At 43.0% G+C, this 27,226-nt stretch overlaps 1 protein-coding gene across 1 annotated transcript in view; it reads right to left on the reverse strand.

Moving 5' to 3' along the window:
- POLR3A (RNA polymerase III subunit A) overlaps positions 1-27,226 on the reverse strand; it is a 614,347-nt gene that overhangs the window by 575,001 nt on the left and 12,120 nt on the right. The window contains exons 7-12 of the mRNA XM_075217088.1: positions 27,007-27,169; positions 19,721-19,857; positions 13,193-13,296; positions 11,118-11,259; positions 10,656-10,796; positions 9,953-10,022 (exon numbers count right to left, since the gene is read on the reverse strand). Coding sequence (XP_075073189.1) covers positions 9,953-10,022; positions 10,656-10,796; positions 11,118-11,259; positions 13,193-13,296; positions 19,721-19,857; positions 27,007-27,169 — 757 coding nt within the window. The remainder of the gene's footprint in view (positions 1-9,952; positions 10,023-10,655; positions 10,797-11,117; positions 11,260-13,192; positions 13,297-19,720; positions 19,858-27,006; positions 27,170-27,226) is intronic.

Raw genomic sequence — 27,226 nt, forward strand, 5'->3', positions numbered from 1 at the left:
AGCACTTACAGATCTTGTAGAGTGAGCCTGGAGATTATCTGGGACAGGCTCCCCAGCCCCACTATAAGCTGGACAGATAACAGCCGTAATCCACCTAGCAATAGTCATTTTAGAAGCTGGCCAGCCTCTTTTGTGAACATCATGAAGAATCAAAAGATCCTCAGTTCTACGCACCTTCCGAGACCTTTTAACATAAATGTGCAAGACTCTGACATCGAGATAACGATTAGAATTATTGTTATCTGAAGGCGAGGAATCAGTCAGGGCAGCTATGACAATGTCCTTATTTAGATGAAATCTAGATACGACCTTAGGAAGGAAAGAGGGCTTGGTTTGATAAACTACTCTGTCTTTATGAAAAACAAGAAGAGGAGACTTGCAAGATAAAGCAGCAAGCTCTGAAACTCTGCGTGCCATTGAAATTGCCAAAAGGAAAACCGTTTTCCAAGTTAGAAATTTGAAATCCACTGTATTCAAAGATCAAAAGGCAGATGCTGTAAATCGTTCATCACCAAATTCAAATCCCATGGTGGTATCAGAGGAACACATGGAGGTTGTATATGGAGAACGCCCTGAATGAAAGTTTGCACATCAGGTATGACAGCAAGTTTTCTTTGCCAGAACATATAGAGTATTATGAAAACCTACAGGCGCTTATAAATATTCTCTATAAAGTTAGATAGTATAGAATAGGAGAATACTTAAATTTTATGATGGTAATCCTCCCAATTCTTACTTCTCACAGGTTGTTCATGTGGTCATAGAACAAAGAGAGAAGAGCAACATAATGTAATACAATCAAAATTGTACATAAAACAATTAAACTATGTTATAATAGGTTGAAAAGGAAGATCTTTTACATGTAGACACCTTTTGGTGGGGTACTCACAAGAGTTAGATGAAATACAGGCCCATCAAATTGTGATTTTTCTTTTCTTTTCATAGGATCTTTGTCCGTGGGTCAATTCCATTGACATACATCATATGTATTTCACCAGCAGAGAAAAATATGAAAAAATATATCTAGTGTGATATTTCTTTGATAAAATGTATTCGTATACCCACAAAGATATAAAACAATATAAAACAAAGTATATCTACTCCTACCAGATAAACAGAGTATACAGGCAGTTGGTATAATTCCACAGGGCTTCCAAATTGGTCACAGTGTAGAACAGCCAGAAATAAACATCCATTCAATGGAGGAGATATAATAGAATCATCAGTTAACAAGCTCCAACATGTTTTGACCTAAACTGGTCTTTCTCAAGGTGCATAGTAAACTGATCCCTCCTGAGGGCAATTTATATTCAAACCCTCCAATAAGGGCATTCTCTCAATTAAGCTGGTGAAAACATCTTAATATTCATATATCTAAACTTCTTTATACAATTCCTCTGCCTGATGTATGGAAATCGCAATAAGAAGCACATAATGAATACAAAAAGCAGTTCTTTTAGAAAGACAGAAAAGAAAAACAAAAAAAACAGTCCCAAATGGAACGCATAAATTGCTCAATGCCACTTTCGTTTTTTTTTGGACATAGTGACATCATATCCGGTTTGGCGATATTTTACATAAAGTTATTTGCGATAGACATCACTTAAAAAATGGGTTTCAATCAATAACACATCATACAAACATGACAGAAACATATACAGATTTCTCAAAAATATGTACACATATCAATGGGACATATGAAATAGCGCTACATCACGTCTGGTTGACAACATATCCGGTTTTGTAACACCATGGGAGACATCATAAAGACATACCGTATTTATCGGCGTATAACACGCACAGGCGTATAACACGCATCTTCATTTTAAGAGGGAAATTTCAGGAAGATTTATTTTGCCATTCTGGTCTCCTTTAAATCTGTGCACACTGCTGCACAACATCTATGTAATACACTAGCACTTTGTTAAATATATATATATTATAGAAATAATTTTAGAATATTTTCAGCACATACAGTAATATTTATTACTTGCACATATTGGATCCAGCATGCTGGCACTATTGTATCACCAGTTTTTCACATATGGGAATTAGCATGTTAGCACTTTATATAATTATTTTAAAATGACTATATACCGTATTTTATCTGTTTGTTAGTTCGTTGTTGCGCCGTACACAAAACCCCACTTTACTTCACTACTTTACTTGTACCTGACGGGTACAAGTTCTCCTACCTCAGACAGCGAACTCTCGCAGTGCAGAGCGTTGCCGTGGTTACGCTCCGATGGCCGCGAGAATTAGACGTGAGGAAGGCGCGGCTTGCCGTTGCCTACTGATTGCCTCACACTCCACACGCTGCTACTGATCCACGCTGCTGTGCGGTATGTACGGAATATTACCGGTATATCGGCGGTGTATATGGTAAAAACATGGCTTCTTAACATTATATCTGCGTATAACACGCATACATCATTTGCCCCCTATTTTCAGGGGGAAAAAAGTGCGTGGTATACGCCGATAAATACGGTATATATATATATATATATATATATATATATATATATATATATATATATATATATATATATATATATATAATATATATATTTATATATATTTTCCAGTTACTCAGTATAGTCTATGACCATAAAAAAATAAGTTAATTCAGAAGGAGAACAATTGTGTATATTTTTGATCATGTGTGTATATATATATATATATTTATTTTTTTTCTCTTTTTTTTCCTGTTCCCATGGCAACTAATGTAATCAATATGCCTTTATGAAGTCTCCCACTGTGTTACAAAACCGGAAATGATGTCAGTAGATCAAAACCGGAAGTGATGTAGCGCTGCTTCATGTGTCCTATTGATATTTGTATATGTTTCTAAAAGTTCTGTATATGTCTATTATATTTGCATGATGTTTTATTGATATCCATCCTTTTAGTGACTTCTATTGTAAACAACTTTATGGAAAATATCGTCAAACCAGATATGACGTCACTATGCCCTAAATATGACGTAGCGCGATTTATGTCCTTCTTTATAAAAGAACTGTCTTTTGTATTCATTATGTGCTTCTTATTGCATTTTTTATACATCAGGTAGAGGAACCGTATAGAGAAGTTTAAAATATATGAATATTAATATGTTCCAATATTTCTTTTTGATGTCTCCCAGGGTGTTACAAAACCGGAAATGTTGTCAACCGGAAGTGATGTAGCGCTATTTCATATGGCCCATTGATATGTGTACATATTTTTGAGAGATCTGTATATGTTTCTATCATGTTTGTTTGATGTGTTATTGATTGAAACCCATTTTTTTAGTGATGTATATCGCAAATAACTTTATGTAAAATATTGCCAAACCGGATATGATGGACTATGTCCAAAAACCGCAAGTGACATTAAGCAATTTATGCGTTCCATTTGGGACTGTTTTTTTTGTTTTTCTTTTCTGTCTTTCTAAAAGAACTGCTTTTTGTATTCATTATGTGCTTCTTATTGCGATTTCCATATATCAGGCAGAGGAATTGTATAAAGAAGTTTAGATATATGAATATTAAGATGTTTTCACCAGCTTAATTGAGAGAATGCCCTTATTGGAGGGTTTGAATATAAATTGCCCTCAGGAGGGATCAGTTTACTATGCACCTTGAGAAAGACCAGTTTAGGTCAAAACATGTTGGAGCTTGTTAACTGATGATTCTATTATATCTCCTCCATTGAATGGATGTTTATTTCTGGCTGTTCTACACTGTGACCAATTTGGAAGCCCTGTGGAATTATACCAACTGCCTGTATACTCTGTTTATCTGGTAGGAGTAGATATACTTTGTTTTATATTGTTTTATATCTTTGTGGGTATACGAATACATTTTATCAAAGAAATATCACACTAGATATATTTTTTCATATTTTTCTCTGCTGGTGAAACACATATGATGTATGTCAATGGAATTGACCCACGGACAAAGATCCTATGAAAAGAAAAGAAAAATCACAATTTGATGGGCCTGTATTTCATCGAACTCTTGTGAGTACCCCACCAAAAGGTGTCTACATGTAAAAGAAGATCTTCCTTTTCAACCTATTATAACAAAGTTTAATTGTTTTATGTACAATTTTGATTGTATTACACTATGTTGCTCTTCTCTCTTTGTTCTATGACCACATGAACAACCTGTGAGAAGTAAGAATTGGGAGGATTACCATCATAAAATTTAAGTATTCTCCTATTCTATACTATCTAACTTTATAGAGAATATTTATAAGCGCCTGTAGGTTTTCATAATACTCTATATGTTCTGTTATTTGTTGGGAATTTGTGTATATACCCTTTGAATTCCAGTGGGCAGCTGTTAAAAGTGAAGCGCTGTTTGGATCTCACTACTTAATTTATATTTCTTTGAAAGAAGACTGAAAGAGCTGACACCTGACCTTTAAGAGAATTAAGATGCAAACCTGCACCCAACCTGTCCTGCAAGAACCTAAGTAACCTGACCAAGCGAAAAGAAGTAGGATATCCCTTTTCATACCAGCCAATACAAATTTTCCAGACTCTATGATAGATTTTTGCTGAAGCTGGTTTCCGAGCACGAAGCATGGTCTGCACCACACATTCGGAAAAACCTTTAGCTCTTAGGATCATGGCTTCAACAGCCACGCCGTTAAAGTCAGACGTTGTAAACCTATATGACAAAAGGGACCTTGAGTTACTAGGTCTGGGCGTAGCGGCAACCGCCACGACCGAGCTCCTGCCATGGAGAGCACGTCTGTGTACCATGCCCTCCACGGCCAATCCGGCGCTACTAGAAGAACTGGAACACCCTCTCTCTTTACCTTTTTTAACACTCGTGGAAGCATGGCTAACAGTGGAAAAAGGTACACTAAGAGGTACCTCCAAGGGACAGACATGGCATCTACTGCGACTGCCTTGAGATCTCTTGCACGGTAACAGAATAGGGTAACCTTGTGGTTCAACCGGTATGCCATCATGTCGACATCCGACTGACCCCACCGTTCCACTAACTGCTGAAACACCTCCGGATGAAGGGACCATTCTCCCGGATGCAGAGTCTGCCTGCTTAGAAAGTCTGCTTGCCAATTGTTTATTCCGGGAATAAAGATTGCCATGAGCGCCGGAACATGAACCTCGGCCCACTGAAATATCTTGTGTGTTTCCTGCATGGCCAAAGGACTTTTGGTGCCGTCCTGATTGAGGTATGCCACTGCTATGACATTGTGTGACTGAATCTTCACTGGCTTTCCCTGCAGCAAGTGTTGCGCGCTTATAAGAGCATGAAACATTACTTGCAGTTCCAAGACATTGATTGGAAGCCTGAATTCCTTCTGAGTTCAAAGATCATGAAACCGAGCGTGAAGACAGACAGCCCCCCAACCTCAAAGACTGGCATCCCTTTTGATGGAAGCCCAATTCCAAATTAAAATTTGCACCCCCTGGCGAGATTCTGTTTGTGTAACCACTAAAGAAGCGACTGACACGCCAGCGGAGACAGGCGGAATACCTTGCCCACCAGATTCAGATGGGATTTGTTCCATTGTGTCAGAAGTCCAACTGAAACCGACGCGCACGAAACTGAGCAAACTCGATTGCCTCGAAAGTCGAAGGCCTCCTTGCCGCCAACAGAGATTTCACCATCTTCTGCAAGGCTAGAATATTCTCCTGGGGCAAAAACACCCGTTATAGTCAGGTGTCCAATAAAAGACCCAAAAAGATCATCCGCTGGGATGGGATAAACTTGGACTTCTTGAAGTTAAGAATCCAGCCATGAGAGTCTAGGGTCTGGATTACAACTTGGATATGCGACTGAAGCATCTCTGGAGAATCTGCTTTTAAAAGAATATCGTCTAGGTAAGGGATGATTGTAATCCCCTTGGACCTTAGTAGAGCAGCCATGACCGCCATGATCTTGGTGAAGATACGTAGGGCTGTGGCCAGACCAAAAGGAAGAGCCTAAAAATTGGAAAAGCTCTGATTGAACCACAAACCTCAAAAGGGACTGATAACCCTTTCAGATAGGCACATGGAGATAGGCATATTTGATGTCTTTGATGATCTTTGATGTCTATAGCCACCATAAATTCTCCTTGCTCCATGCCGTGAATGACCGAGCGCAAAGACTTCATCTTGAACCTGGGCACTTTGACTTGGGCGTTCAAAGACTTCAGATTCAGAATTGGTCTGAATAAGCCGTCTTGTTTTGGCACGAGAAAAAGGTTGGAATAAAACCTCAAGCCTCTTTGAGAATCTGGCACCAGAATAATCACTCCTGAAGAAAGAAGAGATTGAATTGCTTCTTGTAAAGCCAGTCGTTTTCGTGGACAAGAGGGAAGCCCTGTGGCAAAGAACCGTCTGGGAGGAAGACAGAGCAGATCAATGTTGTATCCCTGGTCCACCACCCCCCAAACCCAGACATCGGTGGTAGACTAAAACCACCGATCTCTGAACAAGAGAAGACTAGTTCCTACCACTGACGACAGTGGAGCAAAATGCCCGTCGTGCGGACTGCTTGTCTGCAGGTTTCGCTGCTGGACGTCAAGCAGACCAGGCCTGGCGCCCCCGCTGCAAACCACCCCTAGGGACGAATGACAGGGCTCTAGAAGATTGACCCGAGGAATACTGACCCCGAAACCTTCCAGAGGAACGAACAGACCGGAATCTGGACATTCTTTGTTTGGGAGCATTAACAGGGAGAAAAGAGGATTTTTGTACTTACGTTAAATCTGTTTCTCTGATTCCGTCTGGGGGACACTGCTTACTATGGGGTTGTGGAGGGGAGCACGGGAGTTGGCACCTAGCTAGTTAACTTTAGCACTGCTGACAGACCCCTCCCCTCTACAATCCCTGTCACCTCCCAGTTTTTTCTAGGTGCCCAAGGAGTTGGGCTGCTTTTTCCTATTCTGCTAGTTTTATTTTATTTTCATTTATTTTTCTTAGGTAACTTTTATTTTTTAATTTTGTCCTTACAGGACTTTTACTTTGAAGGCAGATCTGGGAGTCTGTTATACCACACTCCCAGGTTAGCAGCGCAGACATGGCTCTGTCAGATGAGAGCCAAAGGCTCTCACTGGAAGGGCATAATGGGTCTGAATATAGAGTGACAAGCGGTCTCTCCGGATCGCTGTCACTCTCGGAGCCTCCCCGATAACCGGTGCTGCCACTGCAGGCATAGAGCGCCGGCTATCGGATACAGAAGCCGGCGGCCATTTTTTTGTTACGGTCCGCAGGGGAACAGGAGATCAGAGAGAAGGGGGCAATACCAAGATCCCCCCTCGGAGATAGGGGGCATCAGGGTACAGACCTCAATTCTTTGAAGCCCGGGAAAGGAGACATCTCGGTGGGAGCAGGCACCAGGACACTGCTGTTTGATTTCTCCCCTGTTTGGCCTTTGGGCTAAGTATCTGATTTATTTAAGCATTTATTAAAATATTCTGTATTTGGCCTGATTACATAGTGGGCTAGTAGAGGTTATATTGTGGTTCTCTTACTTGCCAAAATATCACATTGTTTATTTCACAAAAGTACAAGTACAACTTTTATTATAGATTAGTTGATTATTTGTTTTTTTTTCATTGTCTCTCTCAATCTCACTCTCTAAACTCAAATCTGGTGTGTTTGGTGTTCCTTTCCTTTGTAAAATGACAGATAAAGGAAAAGGTCCTATGGCTAAATATTTTAAAATGTTCTAGATGTAAGGTTAATTTACCATGTGGGCAGAAGGGCCCGTTGGTGCTCTGCTTGCGAAGGGGGGGCCCCCTCTGCGCAAACCCAGCACACTCCAGCCCCGCTGATGGAGGAGCCGGACTGGGTGGCTTCTCTGACACAGTCGGTTTCCTCTTTAGCACAGATTATCACTCAATCTACTCAGTTACTGACAAGTGTGGCAGCTCTTCCTGTGGGTCAAATAATGCTGTTACAGCTTTGGGGCTTCCTGCTGCCACAGTTTCTACTGAAACGGCTATAACAGGACCTTCCTCTTTAGTAACTGATCAGCCCCCTGTTCCGACAGAACCGGCATGGTCCTCAGCATCAAGCCGACAGACTGCGCACAGAGCCTGCTCACCTAACTGACCAGATGGTAACTTAACGTGACAGACAGCACAGGTGAAACTCAACATAGATGTAACACCAGCCCTACCACGTATGGATTTTCCCTTATCTGACATGTTAACAGATGGGACAAAAGAGACAGAACAGTGTAACAAAGCACAATATAAATAACAAGCAGCACACAAAACTGAACAGAAAGTTAGCCTGCAATACAGTCCCACAGAGAAAGACAAACTTTTGAAAATAACAGTCCTCAACCTTTTACTTTACAGGACTTAGGACAGAAAAGGGGAGAAGCTGGAGCTATAAAATGGCTGTCTATACTGGTGTCTGCACAGAAAGGAGTGAGAGTCCACCACAGAAGAGTGGAAAAGAGAAACACCACTCCCCCAGGGCACAGCACTGGATTGGCAAGCGTCCAACAGGACAACCCCCTCAACCATTCCAGTGCCTAGCAGGGCTCACTATCTTAGTGACCATAGCCGGATCCAGTCTCCTCAGCTAAAAATAAAATAAAAAAAAGTTCTAAGTGACTGCTTCTAGTAAGAAACGGCCTGCTCAGGGGACCACTGCGATTTTCTACACCCCCCTCTCCCAGCACTGTGCTGGGAGAGGGTTTCACTTACTTACTTGCTACCATCCCTCCTCACACAGTGTGTGCAGTTAACTTGCTGTCAGCGCAGGAGGACGGACACAGCCTGCGGCAACTGTGCCCGGCTCCTAGGAGGGTATTTGAATGTTGCGAGAGGGTGGCTGGCAAAGGAGGCTCCTCCACTGCATCTCCCATTCCCCCCTCCAGACAGCGCACATCCGTCCATGCTGTGCGCTCCAAACCTTCAAGCTGCGCTATATCTTTCACTCTCCTCGATACTGCAGGGTCGGGAGAGTGAATTAATAAGAGGCAGACAGAGAGGCTTTCAACTCCGGAGCCTCTAATAACAGCAGTCAGCAACGCTACAATGCAGAGACTGACAGCCGCACTCGCGGCTCAGTGAGCTGCCGGCTGTCAGAAACAGGAGACACAAGTCTCTGATTAACATCTAAAGAAAAATAAAAAATAAACAGATTTGGACTGCTCAGCAGCCCAGACGCAGCCCATTTGCCAGGCACTTAAACTAAACTGAGGCTGAGACAGGAAGTGGGGTATAGAGGGGGAGGAGCTAGGGCTTAGTTAAATAGAAGTTTAAAGTGCCAGTTCGCCCTGTCCCTACTGTATACCCCAATGTCCCCGGTGTCCCCCAAAGGATGCAAGAGAAAAAGCAGTAAAAGGGACTGTCTAGCTGTCCCAAAGCGCCCTATACACAGAGTCACTAAACTTAAATTGAAGTCTAAACAGGAAGGGGGGTATAGAGGGTGATGAGCTAGGGATAACAACTTTCTTAAAGTGCCCAAAGCCCTATTCCACTACTCTATACCCCAATGTTCCCCAGCTGAATGTAGTAGAAAATAATAAATATAGCAAGTAAGGGAAAGGATTAAACTTACTACTTAGCAAATTAACAACACTTTTTGCATTTTTACTGTTTGCTTTTTAACATGAAGCAAAAAACGTATGTAGTTAGAATCAACTATTGTTCTAATGGTCTTCGAAATATACCAATGAACGTCAGCAAAACAGTGAAACATGAATTATGTGAGGCCCCAATTATCTACAAATTTGTATTTGTTAACATTATTGTGGTAGGCAATGGACTACACACTGGCTAAAATATAATACAATATTTGCACTAACACTAGAATATGGAAATTCTCAAACTTTTAAGTACCTTTGTATTATTCCTTTTAACTGTACAAAATAGATATTGTTTTCACAATAAGTATGTTTGAGGTCTTTGAGCTTATGCCTTCCTTCAGAATGTTGCAACTACTTGTCTGCATCTTTCAAACTTTGCTTTAATATTTTATAACATGTACCTGTGAGAAAATCCTGGATGGCAGCAATCAGTGGCTCCCCATTGCGTGGTGTGACAAGGTTAGCTTTAGTCTGCAAGACATGGCAGAAAATTTTTTAAGGACTGCCATATGTGATGCAAACTATGTCCCAAAATGCTAACACCTTGAGCCTTAACGTTTATAAATTATCAAACTGAGGAATAAAAAAAAAACCCATAAAGGAAACTAGTTTGCCTACTCAAAAGTGTAATAATGACCAACTAGCACAAGTCTTTATTTATTATACCTGCAATATAACAGATGGAATCACAAAGCATGCACCATGGTGCAGCAGACAAAATCGAGTTATATTCGACAAAGTTCAAATTATATTGGATTTATCATTTATTAAAAATATACAGGGACACATCAATTTTAACAGAGAAAAAAAAAAAAGTTATTCTTAAGTATATTTGTACCTCAACTATACACTCAAGGGACTACTTATTCTATAGGAAGTTTTATTTAATTACAATGGTCAATATAAAGTTTAAGCATCTTCAAACATTTAATTATTGGCCTGTGAGAGATACAGTCAAACTTCCTTAAAGTTGAAACATATCAATTTAATTCAGGTATTGAAATACTAATATATGAGTGATTGAGAAACTCTCAACTCACTCTAGAGCAATAGTAAGATTAGAACACATGTCCCAGTTGGCGGTATTTACTTAGAAGCACTTACCCCCATCAAGACATAGGCTTCTGCCTTGGCTTCCTCTGTCTGGGGGAGATGAAGGTTCATTTCATCCCCATCAAAATCAGCATTATAAGGTGTGCAGACACATTCGTTGAAGCGAAAGGTTCTATGTGGTTTGACCCTGGCCTGTATGGAGTAGAGTGGACACTGACATGGTAAAACGATTAACCAACACAATTAACTTTTACAATTGTTGTCTGTACTTCTTGAAAAAAATAAAATATGCCAGATAAAGGGGCCTTTAGAGCCTTGGAAGTGGGCAAATTGGTTTGCAGTACATTTACACATTTTTAAAGCCACATAATACCTGGAAAACACTATGTTCAAGTTAAAAGCTTAAAAAAGTTTGTTGAGTTAATATACACTCGAACTTGAATATCAACTTAATGCTGGTACAGAAATTGTTCTTGAAAAAGAATAAGTGCGCGCATTTAGTGTGTCACTCACTATGTGAGCCATGATGCTGAGCTTGTGCAAGGATGGCTGTCTGTTAAAGAGAACAATATCCCCATCTATAAGATGCCTCTCCACTGTGTCTCCATATCTCAGCTCTTGAGCTATTTTCTCGCGGTTACCATACTTCAGGAACCTGCCAAGGCAAGGTGGGAGATTAGTTTTTCTGCAATTAGTAAATCAACCTACATATCTAGATTCAGGGTCCTGTGTCAACAATAGTTTATTTTACTTTGTATTAGCTGCAAAAATATAACATTCATTCACTTTTAAAGAACTGTAAAATGTAACTCATTTGACCAAGCTACATTAGAAAACAAAGAAACCTAAACTCGCCCGCTATAAAATCAGTGTTCTCCCCAGCACCTATTTCCCGGGTGCTCTACCCGGCTGTTTTTACTTGGCAGCCTGCTCCTATTATAATAGAATAAACAATTGTTTTTCCTATTATAACAGGCACTATGTGAGCACTACAGCCAGCAGTGTGTATTAGACCACTGACCACCATTCTGACCAGTCCTGGCAGGTGTGGGCAATAACCTTCAACATTTTTAAATATTATTGCAAAGTATTAGAACTGCCCCCATCTGGCTACTTCTTAATGCCACCTGGCTGTCAATTTTTTCTAGGGAGAACACTGAAGGTAGTACATGTGGGTGAATCCTGCACAAGGGTGGGTATGAGGGAGATCTGCTATTGTAATGTTTGTAAAGCAGTAAAACACAAAAATATTGTGTATGAGTTTTTCAGCGAAGTCTACCAGATTTGGTAAATTTTTTACTGCTGCATATAGCAGAAGAGCTTCATTACAGGACATATGACAATTGCAAAGGGTATGTAGTTTTTGGCAAAAAGTGTGCTACTCTGTGAAACTATTTAAGCACTATGATGCTGAAGTTAGGAACAAACAGTCAGTAATAATCTGACGTCCTCAAGAATTTGGGGTGTGGGCTGGGATCAATCACTGATTGCCTCTACTTCTAGTTCAGCTCTAAGCATCTGCTAACTGTTGTAAGGGGTTATACCACAAGGAAGAGGCTCTCCATTACATGCTATTGTGGTGCTTTGCTGGGCGTACAGATGGGGGAAATGTCTGAAAGCAGACAACTGTTTTTTATGGTTTAGTAAGTGATTCTCCCAAAAATTCAGGTTGAATTTCAGGAACCACAGAAGGTGTTCCAACATCAAGTAACATTATTTCAATAAGTATGTCATGTGCAAGCTAATTTCTAGTCACATAAAACTGCAAATATGTGTTTGTTAATTAATTCCTAGTAATAGCTTGATATGGCTCCGAGGAGCTGTGTACAGTCAGGGGTTAAAACCTTCAAACTGCGTCTAAATGAAGGTATCCCTTAGATTATGTTAAACTCCTCTGTTCTCCCCAAATGGTGCTTGTAGTTAAGAGTTTACTTTTGGGGAGACAATCTGATATTGAAGAATGTCCCATTTTCAGCTTTTCCCAGCGACAGAAACTTGATCATATGTGAGTTTTATCAATTCTGTGTTTATTCTTTTTATTTTAGAAGAAACCATTGAATTATACCTTTGTATGTCATTTGAACAATTGTATTATTTTCCTATTGTGGATGTATGTTTCATATTAAATTACACTTAAGTTCAGGTTCCTGTGTTCTTACGAATTCACTTGACAGCTTGGTCAAAACACTACATAGCTGAAACAGGGCAGAACATTGTGGGTTATGGTAACTCTGATTAAAGAAAATTGTGATAGATTTAACAGAGAACAGTAGGCTTTCTGAGTAAGAGTGTTAGCTCTTCACAAACAACCTTGGTGGTGGCATAATTGGTAAGGCAAAGCTAGTAATCATTTTAGACAGACCAGATGGTTGTTTTTGATTAACCCTTTGTCACACACACATCACGCAGGCTCAGGCGAGTGTTGGTCGTAACAAATTACTATGAAAATTTATAAAATGGTTGCTACATGCAGATAGAAAAATTTGATTCACTAAATGTATTAAATTAGCTACCACAGTCCACTAAATTAAGATTTCAGCACCAGCTAAGAAAAAGGTAGACGTACAGCCAACACAGGGAAAACAAACCTTTTCATTTGAGTATGTCTCTGCTGAATGAAGTTGGCTCCTGGATGAACATCTGGTCCATTTTGCACCAATTTTCGCATAAAATGGATATTTGCTTTGTTCACCTGCCCAAACCAATACACAAAAAACATAAGCAGTACATAAACATTGGTCAATACAGGCAGAAAAGAAGTTGATGCATAGAAAGTCATAGAAAGACAAACACCTGAGGCCAATGCAGAAAAGTATCTAAAAAAAATAAAAAAATAATTCAGAATTATGACCACTTTAAAAAAAACAAAAAAACCCCCAAAAAAACAACAAAACACTAAACAGAAGACAGTTTAGTTTAAATATCTGGTCAGGTCACAGGTAAAAATATTACTGAGCATTTATCTGTCATCACAGAGAAAAGCGCTGCTTACCAAAAAATAATAATAGGAAGGAAGGAAATGTCAGAAGTTGTGCAGAGATAGGTATTTTGTAAACATGGTCTAGTATATTTTAGGCATAGTGCTCAAAATTGTAAAAAAATACCCTATTTGGAAAGACCCAAGTAACAAACATTCTGGATAATAGCCCACATGTACTTATTTGCACAATGACATGCATATTAGTTCCATTGTTTGCATTTTTTTTTTTTTAAATCATACATAGGGGGGTATTCAATTGTTAACGCTAACGCTAACAAACGAGCGCTCAAAAAATCTTACCGTTAATACGGTAATTACTCGCGGCGAGCTGAAATTCCGTGAGTAAATTACCGTATTAACGGTTTTCGCGCGCAATATTACTGTGTAAGCGGTAATATTTTTTGAGCGCTCGTTTTTCAGAGTTAGCGTTAACAATTGAATACGCCCCTTAAAATCCTCTAGTTATTTTAAAAAGACTGAACCGTTCCTTCCCTGGCAGATATGAAACAAAAAAATAGTATTTTTATACTTGCGTAAAATCCGTATCTCTTAATCCATTGGGGTACACAGAGGGCATTGGGGTATAGCGTAGGGGACAGGCATACTGGCACTTTAGGACTTCTTTTCAGTACACCCTAGCTCCTCCCTCTCTATGCCTCACTTCCTGTTTAGCCAGTTTATGTTTAATCAAGTCCAAAGAAAGAGGAGATAAAACAACACTCTCTTAAAAAGAATATGTCAAAACAGTAGAAACCTGACCGTTAAGGGTCGGCACCTGGTGTTCCCCAATGTACTAAGAGAAACAGATTTTACGTAAGTATAAAAATCCCATTTCCTCTAATCTCCTTCAGGGGACACCGGGGACATCCCAAAGCCGCATCACGGGTGCGAACACTCTCAAGGAGCGGCACAAAGCACCTTTCTTCCAAAAGTAACATCCTTGGACGCAAACACATTAAACTTGTAAAACCAAGTGAATGTGTGTACAAAAGACCATGTGGATGTCCGACACAACTATACACTCGAGGCACCATGGCGTGCCACCCAGGAAGCACTCACAGACCTTGTAGAGTGCTCCCAAAAATTATCTAGAACAGGCTGCCCAGCCCCACTATAAGCCGGACATATTTCAGCCGCAATCCACCGTGTAATAGTCATCTTGGAAGCTGGCCAGCCTCTCTTGTGCGCATCATAGAGAATCAAAAGATCCTTAGTTTTCACATGTCCTGACTCCTATGCACATAAATGCGCAAGGCTTTGACCACATCAAGAGAATAAATAGAAACTCATCCTCCGAGGACATAGACATAGTCAAGGCAGGAATTACAATGTCTCGATTCATGAGAAATCTAGAAACCACTTTAGGAAGGAAAGAAGGCTTGGTTCGAAGAACTGCCCTAGCCTCATGAAAAACAAGAGGAGACTTGCAAGATAAAGCAGCAAGCTGTTCTTGCCATAGAGATAGCCAAAAAGAAGACAGTCTCACTGCTCATAAATTTGAATTTCACCGTATGCTAGAGTTCAAAAGATGGATGCTGTAAAGCATGCAACAAAAAATTTAAATCCCATGGTGCTATTGAAAGAACATATAGAGGTTGCACATGGAGCACCCTCTGAATGAAAGTGTGCACATCAGGCATGACAGTGAATCTTCTTTGAAACAGGGCCGACACCTGACCCTTAAGAGAACTAAGACACAAAGCCGCATCCAGCCCATCCTGCAAGAATAAAAGCAACCTGGACAATCGAAAAAGAAGAGGTAGGATAGCCCTCCTTTTCAAGCAAGGCAATATATGACCTCAAGGCTCGATGATAAATTTTGTCTCAACCCGGTTTACGAGCCCGAACCATTGTTTGCACCTTATGCTCGGAAATACCTTTAGTTCACAAGACCATGGCTTCAACAGCTAGATGTTCCAAACTTAGATGACAAAAGGGTCCTTGAGTTAACAGATCTGGACGAAGCAGCAGATGCCACGACCAAACTCCCGCAGGGATAGCACATTGGTATACCAGGTGCTCAGAGGCCAATACGGTGCAACTAGAAGGACTGGAACACCCTCTATTCTATTTTTATTTTATTTTTTTTTAAAACACCAGTGGAAGTATGGCTACCAGTGGGAAAAGGTACACCAGGCAGTTCCCTCCATGAAACAGACATGATGTCTACTTAGACAGCCAGAGGATCTCTTGCCCGCAAGCAGAAGAGATGAACTTCATAGTTCAACCGAGATGCCATCATGTCGACGTCCGGCTGACCACCAACTGGCAAAATACCTCCGGTTGGAGGGACCATTCACCCGGATACAGAGTGGGCCTGCTTAGGATATCTGCTTCCCAATTTTCTATCCTGGGAATAAAGATAGAAGTCCCAAAAAGTTCATCCGTTCGGTTGGAGTCAACTTTGACTTATTGAAATTGAGGATCAAACCATGGGACTCCAGAGTCTGGGTCATTACCTATATATGAGACAGGAGTACCACAGTGGATTCTGCCTTTAGAAGATTGTGCAGATAAGGGATGTTCATAAACCTCTTGGACCGCAACAGCACTGCCACGAGATTGGTGAAAACCCAAGGAGCTGTGGTCAGACAAACAGGAAGTGCCTGGAACTTGTAGTGATGACTGAACTGCAAATCTGATGGGGGACTAATGACCCTTCCAGATGGGAATATGCAGATTTATGTCTAGAGCCATGATGAGCTTCCCTTATTCCATGCTGTGAATCACCGATCGCAAGGACTCCATATTGACTCTAGGCACCCTGACACAGGTGTTCAAAGATTTTAGATATAGAATCGGCCAGAATGAACTGCTTGGTTTTGAAACAAGAAACAGGTTGGAATAAAACCCCAAACATTTTTGAGTTTCCCAAAAGGGATCATGCGCTTGGTGTTCAATGATCTTAGATTCAGAATAGATCTGAAAGATCTGTCTGGGTTTGAAATCAGAAAAAGGTTTGAATAAATCCCCAAACATTTTTGTGAATCTTGCACCGGAATAATCACACCGGAAGAGATGAGGGATTGGATTGCTTCTTGCAGAGCCAGTCGCTTTCGTGGACATGTGGGAAGACCTATGGTAAAGAACCGTCTGGGAGGTTGACCGAGCAGATCGATTTTGTACACCCAGTCCATACCTCCCCGTACCCAAGCGTCCACGGTATACTGAAACCACCGATCCCTGAATAAGAGAAGACGGGCTTCCACCAATGGATACCACGGAGGGGCAAAAAGCCCATCACGCTGACCGCTTGTCTGCAGGTTTAGCTCTCGGACATCAAGCAGACCAAGCCTGAGGCCACGCTGCAAACGACCCCTGTGGGCGAACGACTGAACTCTGGAAAATTGGCCCGAGGAATATTGACCTCGAGACCCTTCAGACGACTGAAAGGACCGGAACCTGGACATTCTTTGTTTGGGAGCATTAAAAAGGAAGAAAAGTACCTCCTTTGACCGATAATGGAGTCAAGCGAAGAGGCAAACAAAACACCTCAGGAAAAGGAATTGTCTGAAGAGTTTTTACACTCAACATTAGTCTCCCAGGACTTAAGCCAGAGAGTTCAATGAGCCAAAACCAGATATTCGTGCCCCTAACAGTCCCGTGTCCTGGGCCGCCTCCCCTCAAAAATCTGTCACCCTCTGAATTTGCTCCATGAACGGAAACAGTTCAGAAGACCGTCTCGCTACCGACAAACATCCACACAGCTGTTGCGACCAGCATTCTACAGCCTTTTTGACCCATTGAGATGCCAATTCAAGCCGCAGAGAGGCACCCGCCGCCACAAAAATAAACTTAAGGACGGCCTCAACCTTATGGTCTATAGCATTCCTAAGAGTGGCTGCATTGGGAAAAGGGATAGTAGTCACTTTGTCCAACCATGCAACAGGAGCATCCACACGTGGAGGCGCCTCCCATTTAGCAAGACCCTCAGGAGAAAAGGGATAACATATAACATGACTGCAGACAACCAGACACCTGGAACTGGGGAGGCGATCTGGGTAAGCCCAAGGCTCAGCCAACAAATCTTCCAATTGGAAAGAAGCAGAAAAAACAAAGATTGCTTTGTCCAGCCATGCGAAAAGAGGAGGCTTCGTAGCAACAGGGACAGCCGCCTCAGGAATGTCAAGTACCTGACGCACAGCCTGTAATAATTCCTACACACTCAAACGATCAGGATGAATCTCCTCCACCACAGAAGAAGCGTCCAAGTCAGAATCCACTAGTAATTTACCCTCTTCCTGGGAAGAGCAGAAAGAATCTGACTCATTACCCTGCAGGGGTGCCGCCACCGGCTTGCACTTACATAAGGAGGAGGGTGTAGCAATTGCATCATCCGCTCTAAAGAGGAGGAGACCGAAACCAAACCCTGTATTGAGGACACAAGCCCCCGTACCCAGGCCGGTTCGGCAGACTTAGCGAAGTAGAATCTACCTCACTCGCCAGAGGAAGGGGGACAGCCCATAGACTTAGACTGCATCAATTGGGCAAGTTCAGCCACAGTACTGGAAATAGAGCTCAGACAGGCTCCGCCGAGTCAGAACCAGAACCAAAACCTGCTGGTACACTGGACATGTGGTCCTGAGGCCGACAAGCTGCGAGCAAGGCGTGCCCACCTGACCGTCTGGATAGTAACTTAACATTACAGGTGGCACAGGTGAACTTAAACATAAAAGTTGCCTCATCCTTATCCAGCATGGATTTTTCCCTATCGGACATCATAACATATTAGAGAAAACACACAGATAAAATAATCAAACAAACAGTGAAAAAGACAGTAGAAAAGATAAACAGCAGAAAAATCAAGTACAGAAAGTGAGCCTGCAATACAGCTCAGCAGCCCCACAATCTAAAGGACAAAACCCTGGGAAACAAGTACCCCCAACCTGTTACCTTACAAGACAAGGAAGGGGGGAAGCTGGAGGTGTAAAATGGCTGCCTATTTAGGAGTCTGCACACAAAGCAGTAAGAGACCACCAAGGAGGAAGTGTAATAGAGGAAAAACATTCCTCCCCCACCCCCCAGGGCCCAGCACTGGATTGTCAGGTATCCAGTAGGACAACTCCCTGAACCAGTACAGCGCCTAGCAGGGGTCACAATCTTAGTGACCCTAGCCCGACCAAGAATTTGGAATTTTTTTGTTAAACTTTTTTTTTTTTGTAAATCAACCCAAAAGCTATTCTCTAGTAAGAGACAGCCTACTTAGAGGACACACTGCGATTTTCTATCACAACTCCTCACCCAGCACAGTGCACTTACAGTTACCTGCTGCCATCCCGCCTCATGCAGTGGCTGCCAGTAATGGAGGATGGGCACAGCATGCGGCTACTGTGCCCGCTTCTTAAGAGGGCACTTTAATTTTGGGAGAGGGGGGCTGGCAGCAAAGGCACCTCCATGGTACCTCCTATGCCCCCCCTCCAGACAGGGCGCAGCCGTCCTTGCTGTGTGCTTTAGTCACCCCTGGCTGCCAGGAAAACCTATACTGTACATGTGCAGAGTTCACCATCCCTTTTTAAAAATAAATGTGCAGGGGAGGGGGGTAAAAACTAGGGAGCAGGGTGCTGCTCTACTAATAAACTGATGCCCCCCTCCCTCAACAGACCTTGCTGCACCGTCAGCAGCCCACAGGGATTAACAGCCGCAGCTCAGAGGGCTGCCGGCTGTTAGCAACAGGAAGAACAAGCCTCTGATTACTAAAATAAAGAAACAGAACAGAATTGGGCTGCTCCTCAGCCCAAACAGAGACCGTTCACTGGGCACTTAATCTAAACTGGATAAACAGGAAGTGGGGCATAGTGAAGGAGGAGTTAGGGCGTACCGAACATAAGTCTTAAAGTGCCAGTATGCCTATCCTTACTCTATACCCCAATGTCCCCCAAACGAGGATAGAGAAATAAAATCCACAAGCTACTGTTAATGATTAAATAGTTGTGGAATTGAGTGAAAATGCTCAAATATCCATAGATCACATTGCTGTCCCTCATGTTTTATACCACCAATAAATAAACAGAAGTCAGTAACTCAAGGAAATCAGAATGAACGTGATGTGCTTAGTAAATGATACCCACTGACATATATACAAATAAACTACATTAAACTTTTTTAAAGGGACTTCAAAAACTCATTGTGCAATCACCTTTTCAGGAAAAGTCAGTATTTTAGCCACGTGGACAGGAACAGCGACCTCATCGATACGGAGGTTTGGGTCAGGAGAGATAACTGTGCGGCCAGAGAAGTCCACTCTCTTTCCAGAAAGATTACCTCTGAACCGACCTGTAATATAAAAAAAAAATTGTTCTGTGAGATAACCAAATTAAATGGGCCACTAATTGTCAGAGCTAACGGCTACCAAGATAATCTTTTAGAACAGATGGTATAGAGGTCTTCACCTTTAGCAGCCACTTTTCCCATAGTTTTATATGTTTGCAGGTACTTGGACGCCCCCAGATCTAGCTCTAAGCGTAGTAAAAGTTTATCTATGGTGGCTGTAGCGCAGCTGAAATAGGAGGCTGTTGCCAAGACTGTAGCGTGTGGTCAAAAACAGGCCAGGGTCAGGGGTCCGTAGCAGACAGAGTAGTCACGGACAGGCCAAATGGTCAGGGCTGGCAGCGAGCAGGGATTTCCAGTAACAAAGCCAAATGTCAGGGCAAACAGTGCAAGCAGGGTCGTGAAACAAAACCAAGGGTCACAACAGAGAATCAGGTCAAGTAGAAAAGTATACACAGAAACAGAGCAGGTCACCAAAATGTGCAGCCCTCCATGCCTTATAAACACATGGGAGCCAATGAGCAGTAGGGAGCCACAGTGGTTGCAATCAGCCTCAGAAGGCTGTCAATTGCAGCAAGAAGTGTGCCCGGCTATCAAACTAGCCAGCCACGACGGTGATTGACAGGAGTCTCCTGGCTGTCGCCCTGGTGACAGCCGGGAAGCATGGGAGGAAGGGACATCCCGGCCGTCAGACAGCAGCCGGGACAAGCAACACAAGAGGAGAGATGAGCCGCCGCAGCGTCGACTCTTGACACTATTCACATTTAATATAAAAAATTTTGTTCCTAGTAAAAATAGCCCATAAGCTTGTAGTTGTAACTTATCAGACCTGACTTGCACAGCAAACTTAGGACAGTAACTAAAAAAGGGATTTTCATAGTTTCATTATATCCTTTTCTCTGAATACACTGGAGGCTATTTGGTATAGATTGTGGTCGCTGAAGCTTTTGCACTTTCAAATTTAGTGCAGAAATATACGCTCCTTCCCCTCTATACTCTGCTGGCTACTTTCTAACCCTCAGTATTTGTCTAACAAAGCCCAGAAGGACAGAAAACAGGGTACAGCTCAAGGGGAAGAGGAGAAAACTCCAATGAAAATCCTGAATCCTAACAGTGAGAGAACAATAACTGAGAACAACAAAATAGCGTAAAAGGAGGGCATCTAGATTTTTTGGATTCAGAATCAAGGATTTAACGCAAGTACAAAAACCTCTTTTTTTCTTCCAACCATCACCACCATCATCACCATTAATTTATATAGCGCCACTGACTCCGCAGCGCTGTACAGAGAACTCATTCACATCAGTCCCTGCCCCATTGGAGCCTACAGTCTAAATTCCCTAACATACACACGCAGACAGACAGACTAGGGTCAATTTTTTATTGTTTTTATAGCAGCCAATTAACCTACTAGTATGTTTTTGGAGAGTGGGAGGAAACCGGAGCAAACACGGGGAGAACATACAAACTAGCATAGCACAGGACAGATAAGGCCATGGACGGGAATTGAACTCATGACCCCAGTGCTGTGAGGCAGAAGTGCTAACCACTTGGCCACTGTGCTGCCCCAAACCATGGGGGACACTGGAGATTGTGGGGACATCCCAAAACTTTCCTTAAGGGAAGATATGCTCAGAAGTCGTGGTGGCATTGTTGGACAAAAAATAAAAATTAAATCTACAGAATTTCGTGAAACAGTACACCAAAGACCAGGTAGCTGCCTCAAACAGCTGGCCACCCAGGAGACACCCCATTTTCAGGGACATGCTTTCCTGCTCCAATATAAGCCTGGTGAGTAATCAGTCTCTTTAGAGGCTGGCCAGCCTCTTTAATGATCATCATAAAGGACCAACAGCTACTGCGCAATCCCATGGTCATGTCATGCTCTCAGGGACCAAACCATATCCAGAGAACCTTTTTCACCTAGAGATTTATCCCGGTCCAAATTTGGCATCACAATCTCCCAATTCAGGTGCACTTTGGGTAGAAATAAAGGCAAGGTCCTAAATACCGCTCTGTTCTCATGAAAAATGAAGAAAGGAGATCTACATGACAAAGCCCCCAGCTCTGAAACTCTCCTGACAGAAGACACAGCCAACAGGAAAACAGACTTACAGATGAGAGATTTTAACTACACCGAAACAACTGGTTTAAAAGGTTGTGTGCTGCAAGGCAGTCAGCACCAAACGTAGATCTCACAGAGACCTTGGAGATGTGCATAATGACTGCACATGCATGAATCCCTGCAAGAAGGTTTGAACCACAGGCAAAAAAAATGGGATTTTTATACTTCCATAAAATCCGTTTCTCTTAACCCGTTAGGGGACACCGGGACCTTGGGGGTATAGAGTAGGACAGGCGAACGCTGGCACTTTAACTTTTAGTTAAAACAAAAGCTCAGGCTCCACCCCCTCTATACCCCACCTCCTGCTAGGCCAGTCTATGTTTAACCAAGCCCACAGAAAGGGAGATAGAGAGAACCAAAGAAAAGAGAATAAACTTAACACATCATTCTCTTAACAATCAAACAACATGTCAAACAGAAGGAAAGACCAGAGCTTTAAGGGTGGGCGCCCGGTGGCCCCCAACAGATTAAGGGAAACGGATTTTACGTAAGTATAAAAATCCCATTTTCTCTGACATCCTTGGGGGACACCGGGACCTTGGGGACATTCCCAAAGCTGTCTCACGGGAGGGAACGATCAGAAGAAACGGCCCGAAGCAACTTTCTCCCAAAATTTGCATCCCTAGAGGCAAACACATTAAATCTGTAAAACTTTGTGAAAGTGTGTACAGAAGACCACGTGGCCGCTTAATACAATTGTTCACTGGAGGCACCATGGCGGACCGCCCAGGAAGCACTTTCAGATCTTGTAGAATGCGCCCGTAGATTATCTGGGACAGGCTCCCCAGCCCCACTGTAAGCTTGGCGGATAACAGCCGTAATCCACCTAGCAATGATCACCTTAGAAGCTGGCCAGCCTCTTTTGTGAGCATCATAAAGAATCAAAAGATCCTCAGTTTTGCGTAACTTGCAAGATCTTTTAACATAAATTTGCAAGGCACGAACAACATCAAGATAACGAAAAGACTCATCGTCATCGTGAGAAGAAGAATCTGATAAAGTCGGAATAACAATGTCCTGATTCAAATGAAACTTAGACACAACTTTAGGAAGGAAAGCGGGCTTGGTTCGAAGAACTGCCCTATCCTCATGAAAAACAAGCAGAGGAGGCTTGCAAGACAAAGCCGCAAGCTCTGAAACTCTGCGTGCCATAGAAATGGGCAAAAGAAAAACCGCTTTCAAAGTAAGAAATTTGAAATCCACCGTATTCAAGGGCTCAAACGGTGGATGCTGTAAAGCCCTCAACACCAAATTCAAATCCCATGGCGGAACCGGAGGAATGTAAGGAGGTTGAACATGGAGAACACCTTGAATGAAAGTTTGCACATCAGGTATAACAGCAAGTTTTCTTTGAAGGAAGATTGAAAGAGCTGACACCCTTAAGAGAACTAAGACGCAAACCTGCATCCAAGCCATCCTGCAAGAACTTGAGTAACCTGGCCAGACGAAAAGAAGATGTAGGATATCCCTTCTTTTCGCACCAACCAATATATGTCCTCCAGACCCGATGATATATTTTGGCCGAAGCCGGTTTTCGAACACGGAGCATGGTCTGAACCACCCGATTCGAAAAACCCTTAGCTCTTAGGATCCTAGCTTCAACAGCCAGGCCGTTAAAGCCAGACGATGCAAACCTTGATGACAAAAGGGACCCTGGGTTAGTAGATCTGGGTGTATTGGCAACCGCCACGACCGACCTCCTGCCATGAAGAGTACGTCGGTGTACCAAGCCCTGCGCGGCCAATCCGTCGCTACTAGAAGCACTAGAACACCCTCTCTCTTTCAGTACTCGTGGAAGCATGGCTATCGGAGGAAAAAGGTACACTAAGTGGTACCTCCAAGGGACGGACATAGCGTCTACCGCGACTGCCTCGGGATCTCTTGCACGGGAACAGTAGCGGGGAACCTTGTGATTCAACCGAGATGCCATCATGTCGACATTCGGTTGACCCCATTTCACCACTAACTGTTGAAACACCTCCGGATGGAGAGACCATTCCCCTGGATGCAGAGTCTGCCTGCTTAGGAACTCCTGGTGCCGCCCTGATGGTTGAGATATGCCACTGCCGTGACATTGTCCGATTGGATCTTTACTGGCTTTCCCTGCAGCAAATGTTGCGCACTTTTTAGAGCGTGAAACAGTGCGCGCAGTTCCAAGACATTTATTGGAAGTTTGGACTCTTTGCGAGTCCAAAGCCCCTGAAACCGAGCCTGAAGACAGACAGCACCCCAACCACCGAAGGCTGGCGTCTGTTATCAGAATCCAATTCCAAATTGAGAACAAGCGTCCCCTGGTGAGATTCTGCCTGTGTAGCCACCAGATCAGAGACTGACGCGTCTGCATAGACAGGCGAAAAACCTGACTCGCCAGATTGCGATGAGATTTGTTCCATTGCGACAGAAGTTCCAACTGAAACTGTCGTGCATGGAACTGAGCAAACTGGATCGCTTTGACAGTAAGAATTATGGCTGGCTGCCAAAGTGAACTCTGGAAGAGGAAGGCATGCGCCACGCCGGACCCTCAGTAATGCTGATGATGTCTGTGTACCGAGCTAGGCCAATTTGATGCTAGAAGAATCACTGTAACTCATTATAATTTTACCTTTTTCAGTACCCGCGGAACCATGGCTACTGGTGGGAACAGGTAAATGAGATTGAAGAACAGACATGTCGTCCACTAGAAACGCCTGCAGATCCCTCATCCTGGAGCAGGAGCACTCTGGCTGACCACTACCTTCACAACAGCTGCTGAAATATCTCTGGTTGAAGAGACCATTCCCCAGCATGACGAACCAACCTGCTGAGTAAGTGACTTTAGAGTCTGTGTGCCTTGGATGAAGACTGCTGAAAATGTTTCACCCAATAGAAGATTTTTGCAGTCTCCCTTATGGCCAGGGCAGTCTTGCTGCCACCTTGCACCATTATGGTCCTTATTTGCAGAAATTGCTGATCTGCGTACAGAGCATTGAGAACTGCTCTGAGCGACAACTCATTTATGGACTGCTTCAGAGTTCAAACCCCTCTGAAACCAATATCCAAGTGGCAAACGGGAAAGCCCTGTTGAGAAAGCTCCTTATCGGTCACCAGTGAAGCAAAACTCACCTTAATCGTAGATCTTTGAGGTATATAATGACTGTCATCACTCAGGATGTAAGAAGGCCACAATTACTACCATGATCTTGGAGAATTCCCTGGGCCTTGTCGCCAGATTGGAGGGTAGGGCCCAAAAACTGATAAAGCGGAGATTGAACAGCAAATCTGAAAAAGCATTGAGACCCTTACAAATTTGGAACCTGAATATAGGCGTCCTTGATGTCCATAAACACCATAAACTCTTCCCAGTCCATGTTGATGACTGACTGTAACAACTATCTTGAGCCTGTCCAACCTCAACTGAATGTTTAGGGATTTCAGATTCAGAATAGGTCAGAAGGAGCAGTCCAGCTTCTGAACCAGGAAGAGGTTTGAGTAAAAATCCAAAAAGTTTTCTTTTTCCAGCAGAGGAATAACCAACCCTGCCGAAATGAGGGACCGAATGGCCTTTCATGGAGAAGAAGTGTGGAAATCTATTATGTATCCCTAGCTGATGCTGCCTCTTACCCAGACGTCTGTGGTGAAACAGAACCACTAGTCCTTGAAGAGAAGCAGACAGGCTCTAACCAAAGGAGTCCCCGGGTGGGTACCTGTCCGTCATGCTAACTTGTTGTCAGAGGGTGTAGACGCTGGATGTCTAGCTGCTCATGCCTTTTTACTCATCCCTCCATAGGGACGAAAAGTATAAAACCTAGGGTCCCTGCGGATTAACAGAAAAGAGCCCCCCTCCCGGTGGCCTAAGCAATGATTTTATTCAGGTCAAGTCCAAACAGGACCTTACTGGAGTACAGAGGGGATTCCAGAGATTACTTGGGATATGCGTCCACCTCCCAGAACCGCATCCATAGGGTACGAGGTGCTGCAGAGGCTGAAATCATAGACCCAATAAGCCCCATATTAATGGCCGCCTCTAGTCAGATTCCTTTTGCATATATGCTCTACTAAGGTAAGTAAATCTGATTAGACTCCAAACCCTCTGCCAACTGTTCCACCCACCAGGCAGAAGCCAAATTGGGTCTAATGGAAGCCTCTGCCACTGTGTAAATTATCTTAAGTATGGTCCCTTAAGGTAGCAACATTAGGAAAAGGAATTGTCGCCATCTTGTCGCCATCAGAGCTCTGGAAGTTGACGATTCTGAGGTACAAAAGTGGTAGTAGATGTCAGAATCCTCTCAAAAGAACACGGTACCTGAAATAACTGCTGCACTGACCTGACCCATCTAGTATACCCACCCTACTCTCTAAAGCATGCAGCGAACTATGCAAGCACAGAAATGGTCGGAGTCAGGGACTTGGCCCAGGCTGGCTCTAATTTCAGCAGTCACACTAAGGCATTAGCTGACACTGGATCTCCACCTCACAAGTCACGCTCACGGTATAGTCCCCAGATTGGGCAGAAGGCAACTTGGTATGACAACTCCAGGCTTAGCCCTGGATGACATGACAGAAAATAAGGGAAGAAAAGAGAAGAAAGGCCAACAATTGCACAATCCGAGAGGATGTGAAACTGAACAGACAAGCAAATACAAAAGGACCCCCCCCCGACACAAGTAACCCAATAAATCCCTACTAAACCCTATGGCTAAGCAGGTAGATGGAGAGAAGTGACTGCTACACAAGGCTGCTATCATAGTGGCTGCTATTGGTTTTTTCAGGTGGTGTGCCTGGTCAGGAAGCCCTACTGTCAAGGAGGAGATGCTGCAGGGATCTTACCCCCCTCCCGTCCGCCTCCTGCCCTAGCAATAGCCCCCCCCCTCCCGGCAACAGAGGCTGCTAGCCTTGTCTTAATAGCCATGTAAAATAAACTAACTTTGCTTACATATACTAGTTTTACATATTTGATAGCACTAGTCGTTGCACGTCTAATGGAAGTTATAAGTGATTCACATAAGAAGCCTGAATTCTTAGGAAAATACTAAAAAAGACCTTTATGTTACCTTGTTTTCCCTTTAGCCTTTGAACAAAGCCACGTGTCCATTTTTTGGGAGCCATGTTCATGGGAATTCCAGAGAGTTCGCTATTAATGTAAAGCGCGCACTGCAACTGCAGGAAATCCCAGTCCTCAATTATCATCTGAGTTTTGGCTCCCGAGATTCTATGCTGGAAACCAAAACAAAAAACATTGCAGTGTATAGTTTGACACATTACAGCTTTAAA

The sequence above is a fragment of the Mixophyes fleayi genome, chromosome 6 (genome assembly GCF_038048845.1).
Source record: "Mixophyes fleayi isolate aMixFle1 chromosome 6, aMixFle1.hap1, whole genome shotgun sequence".
Taxonomy (NCBI): Eukaryota; Metazoa; Chordata; class Amphibia; order Anura; family Limnodynastidae; genus Mixophyes; species Mixophyes fleayi.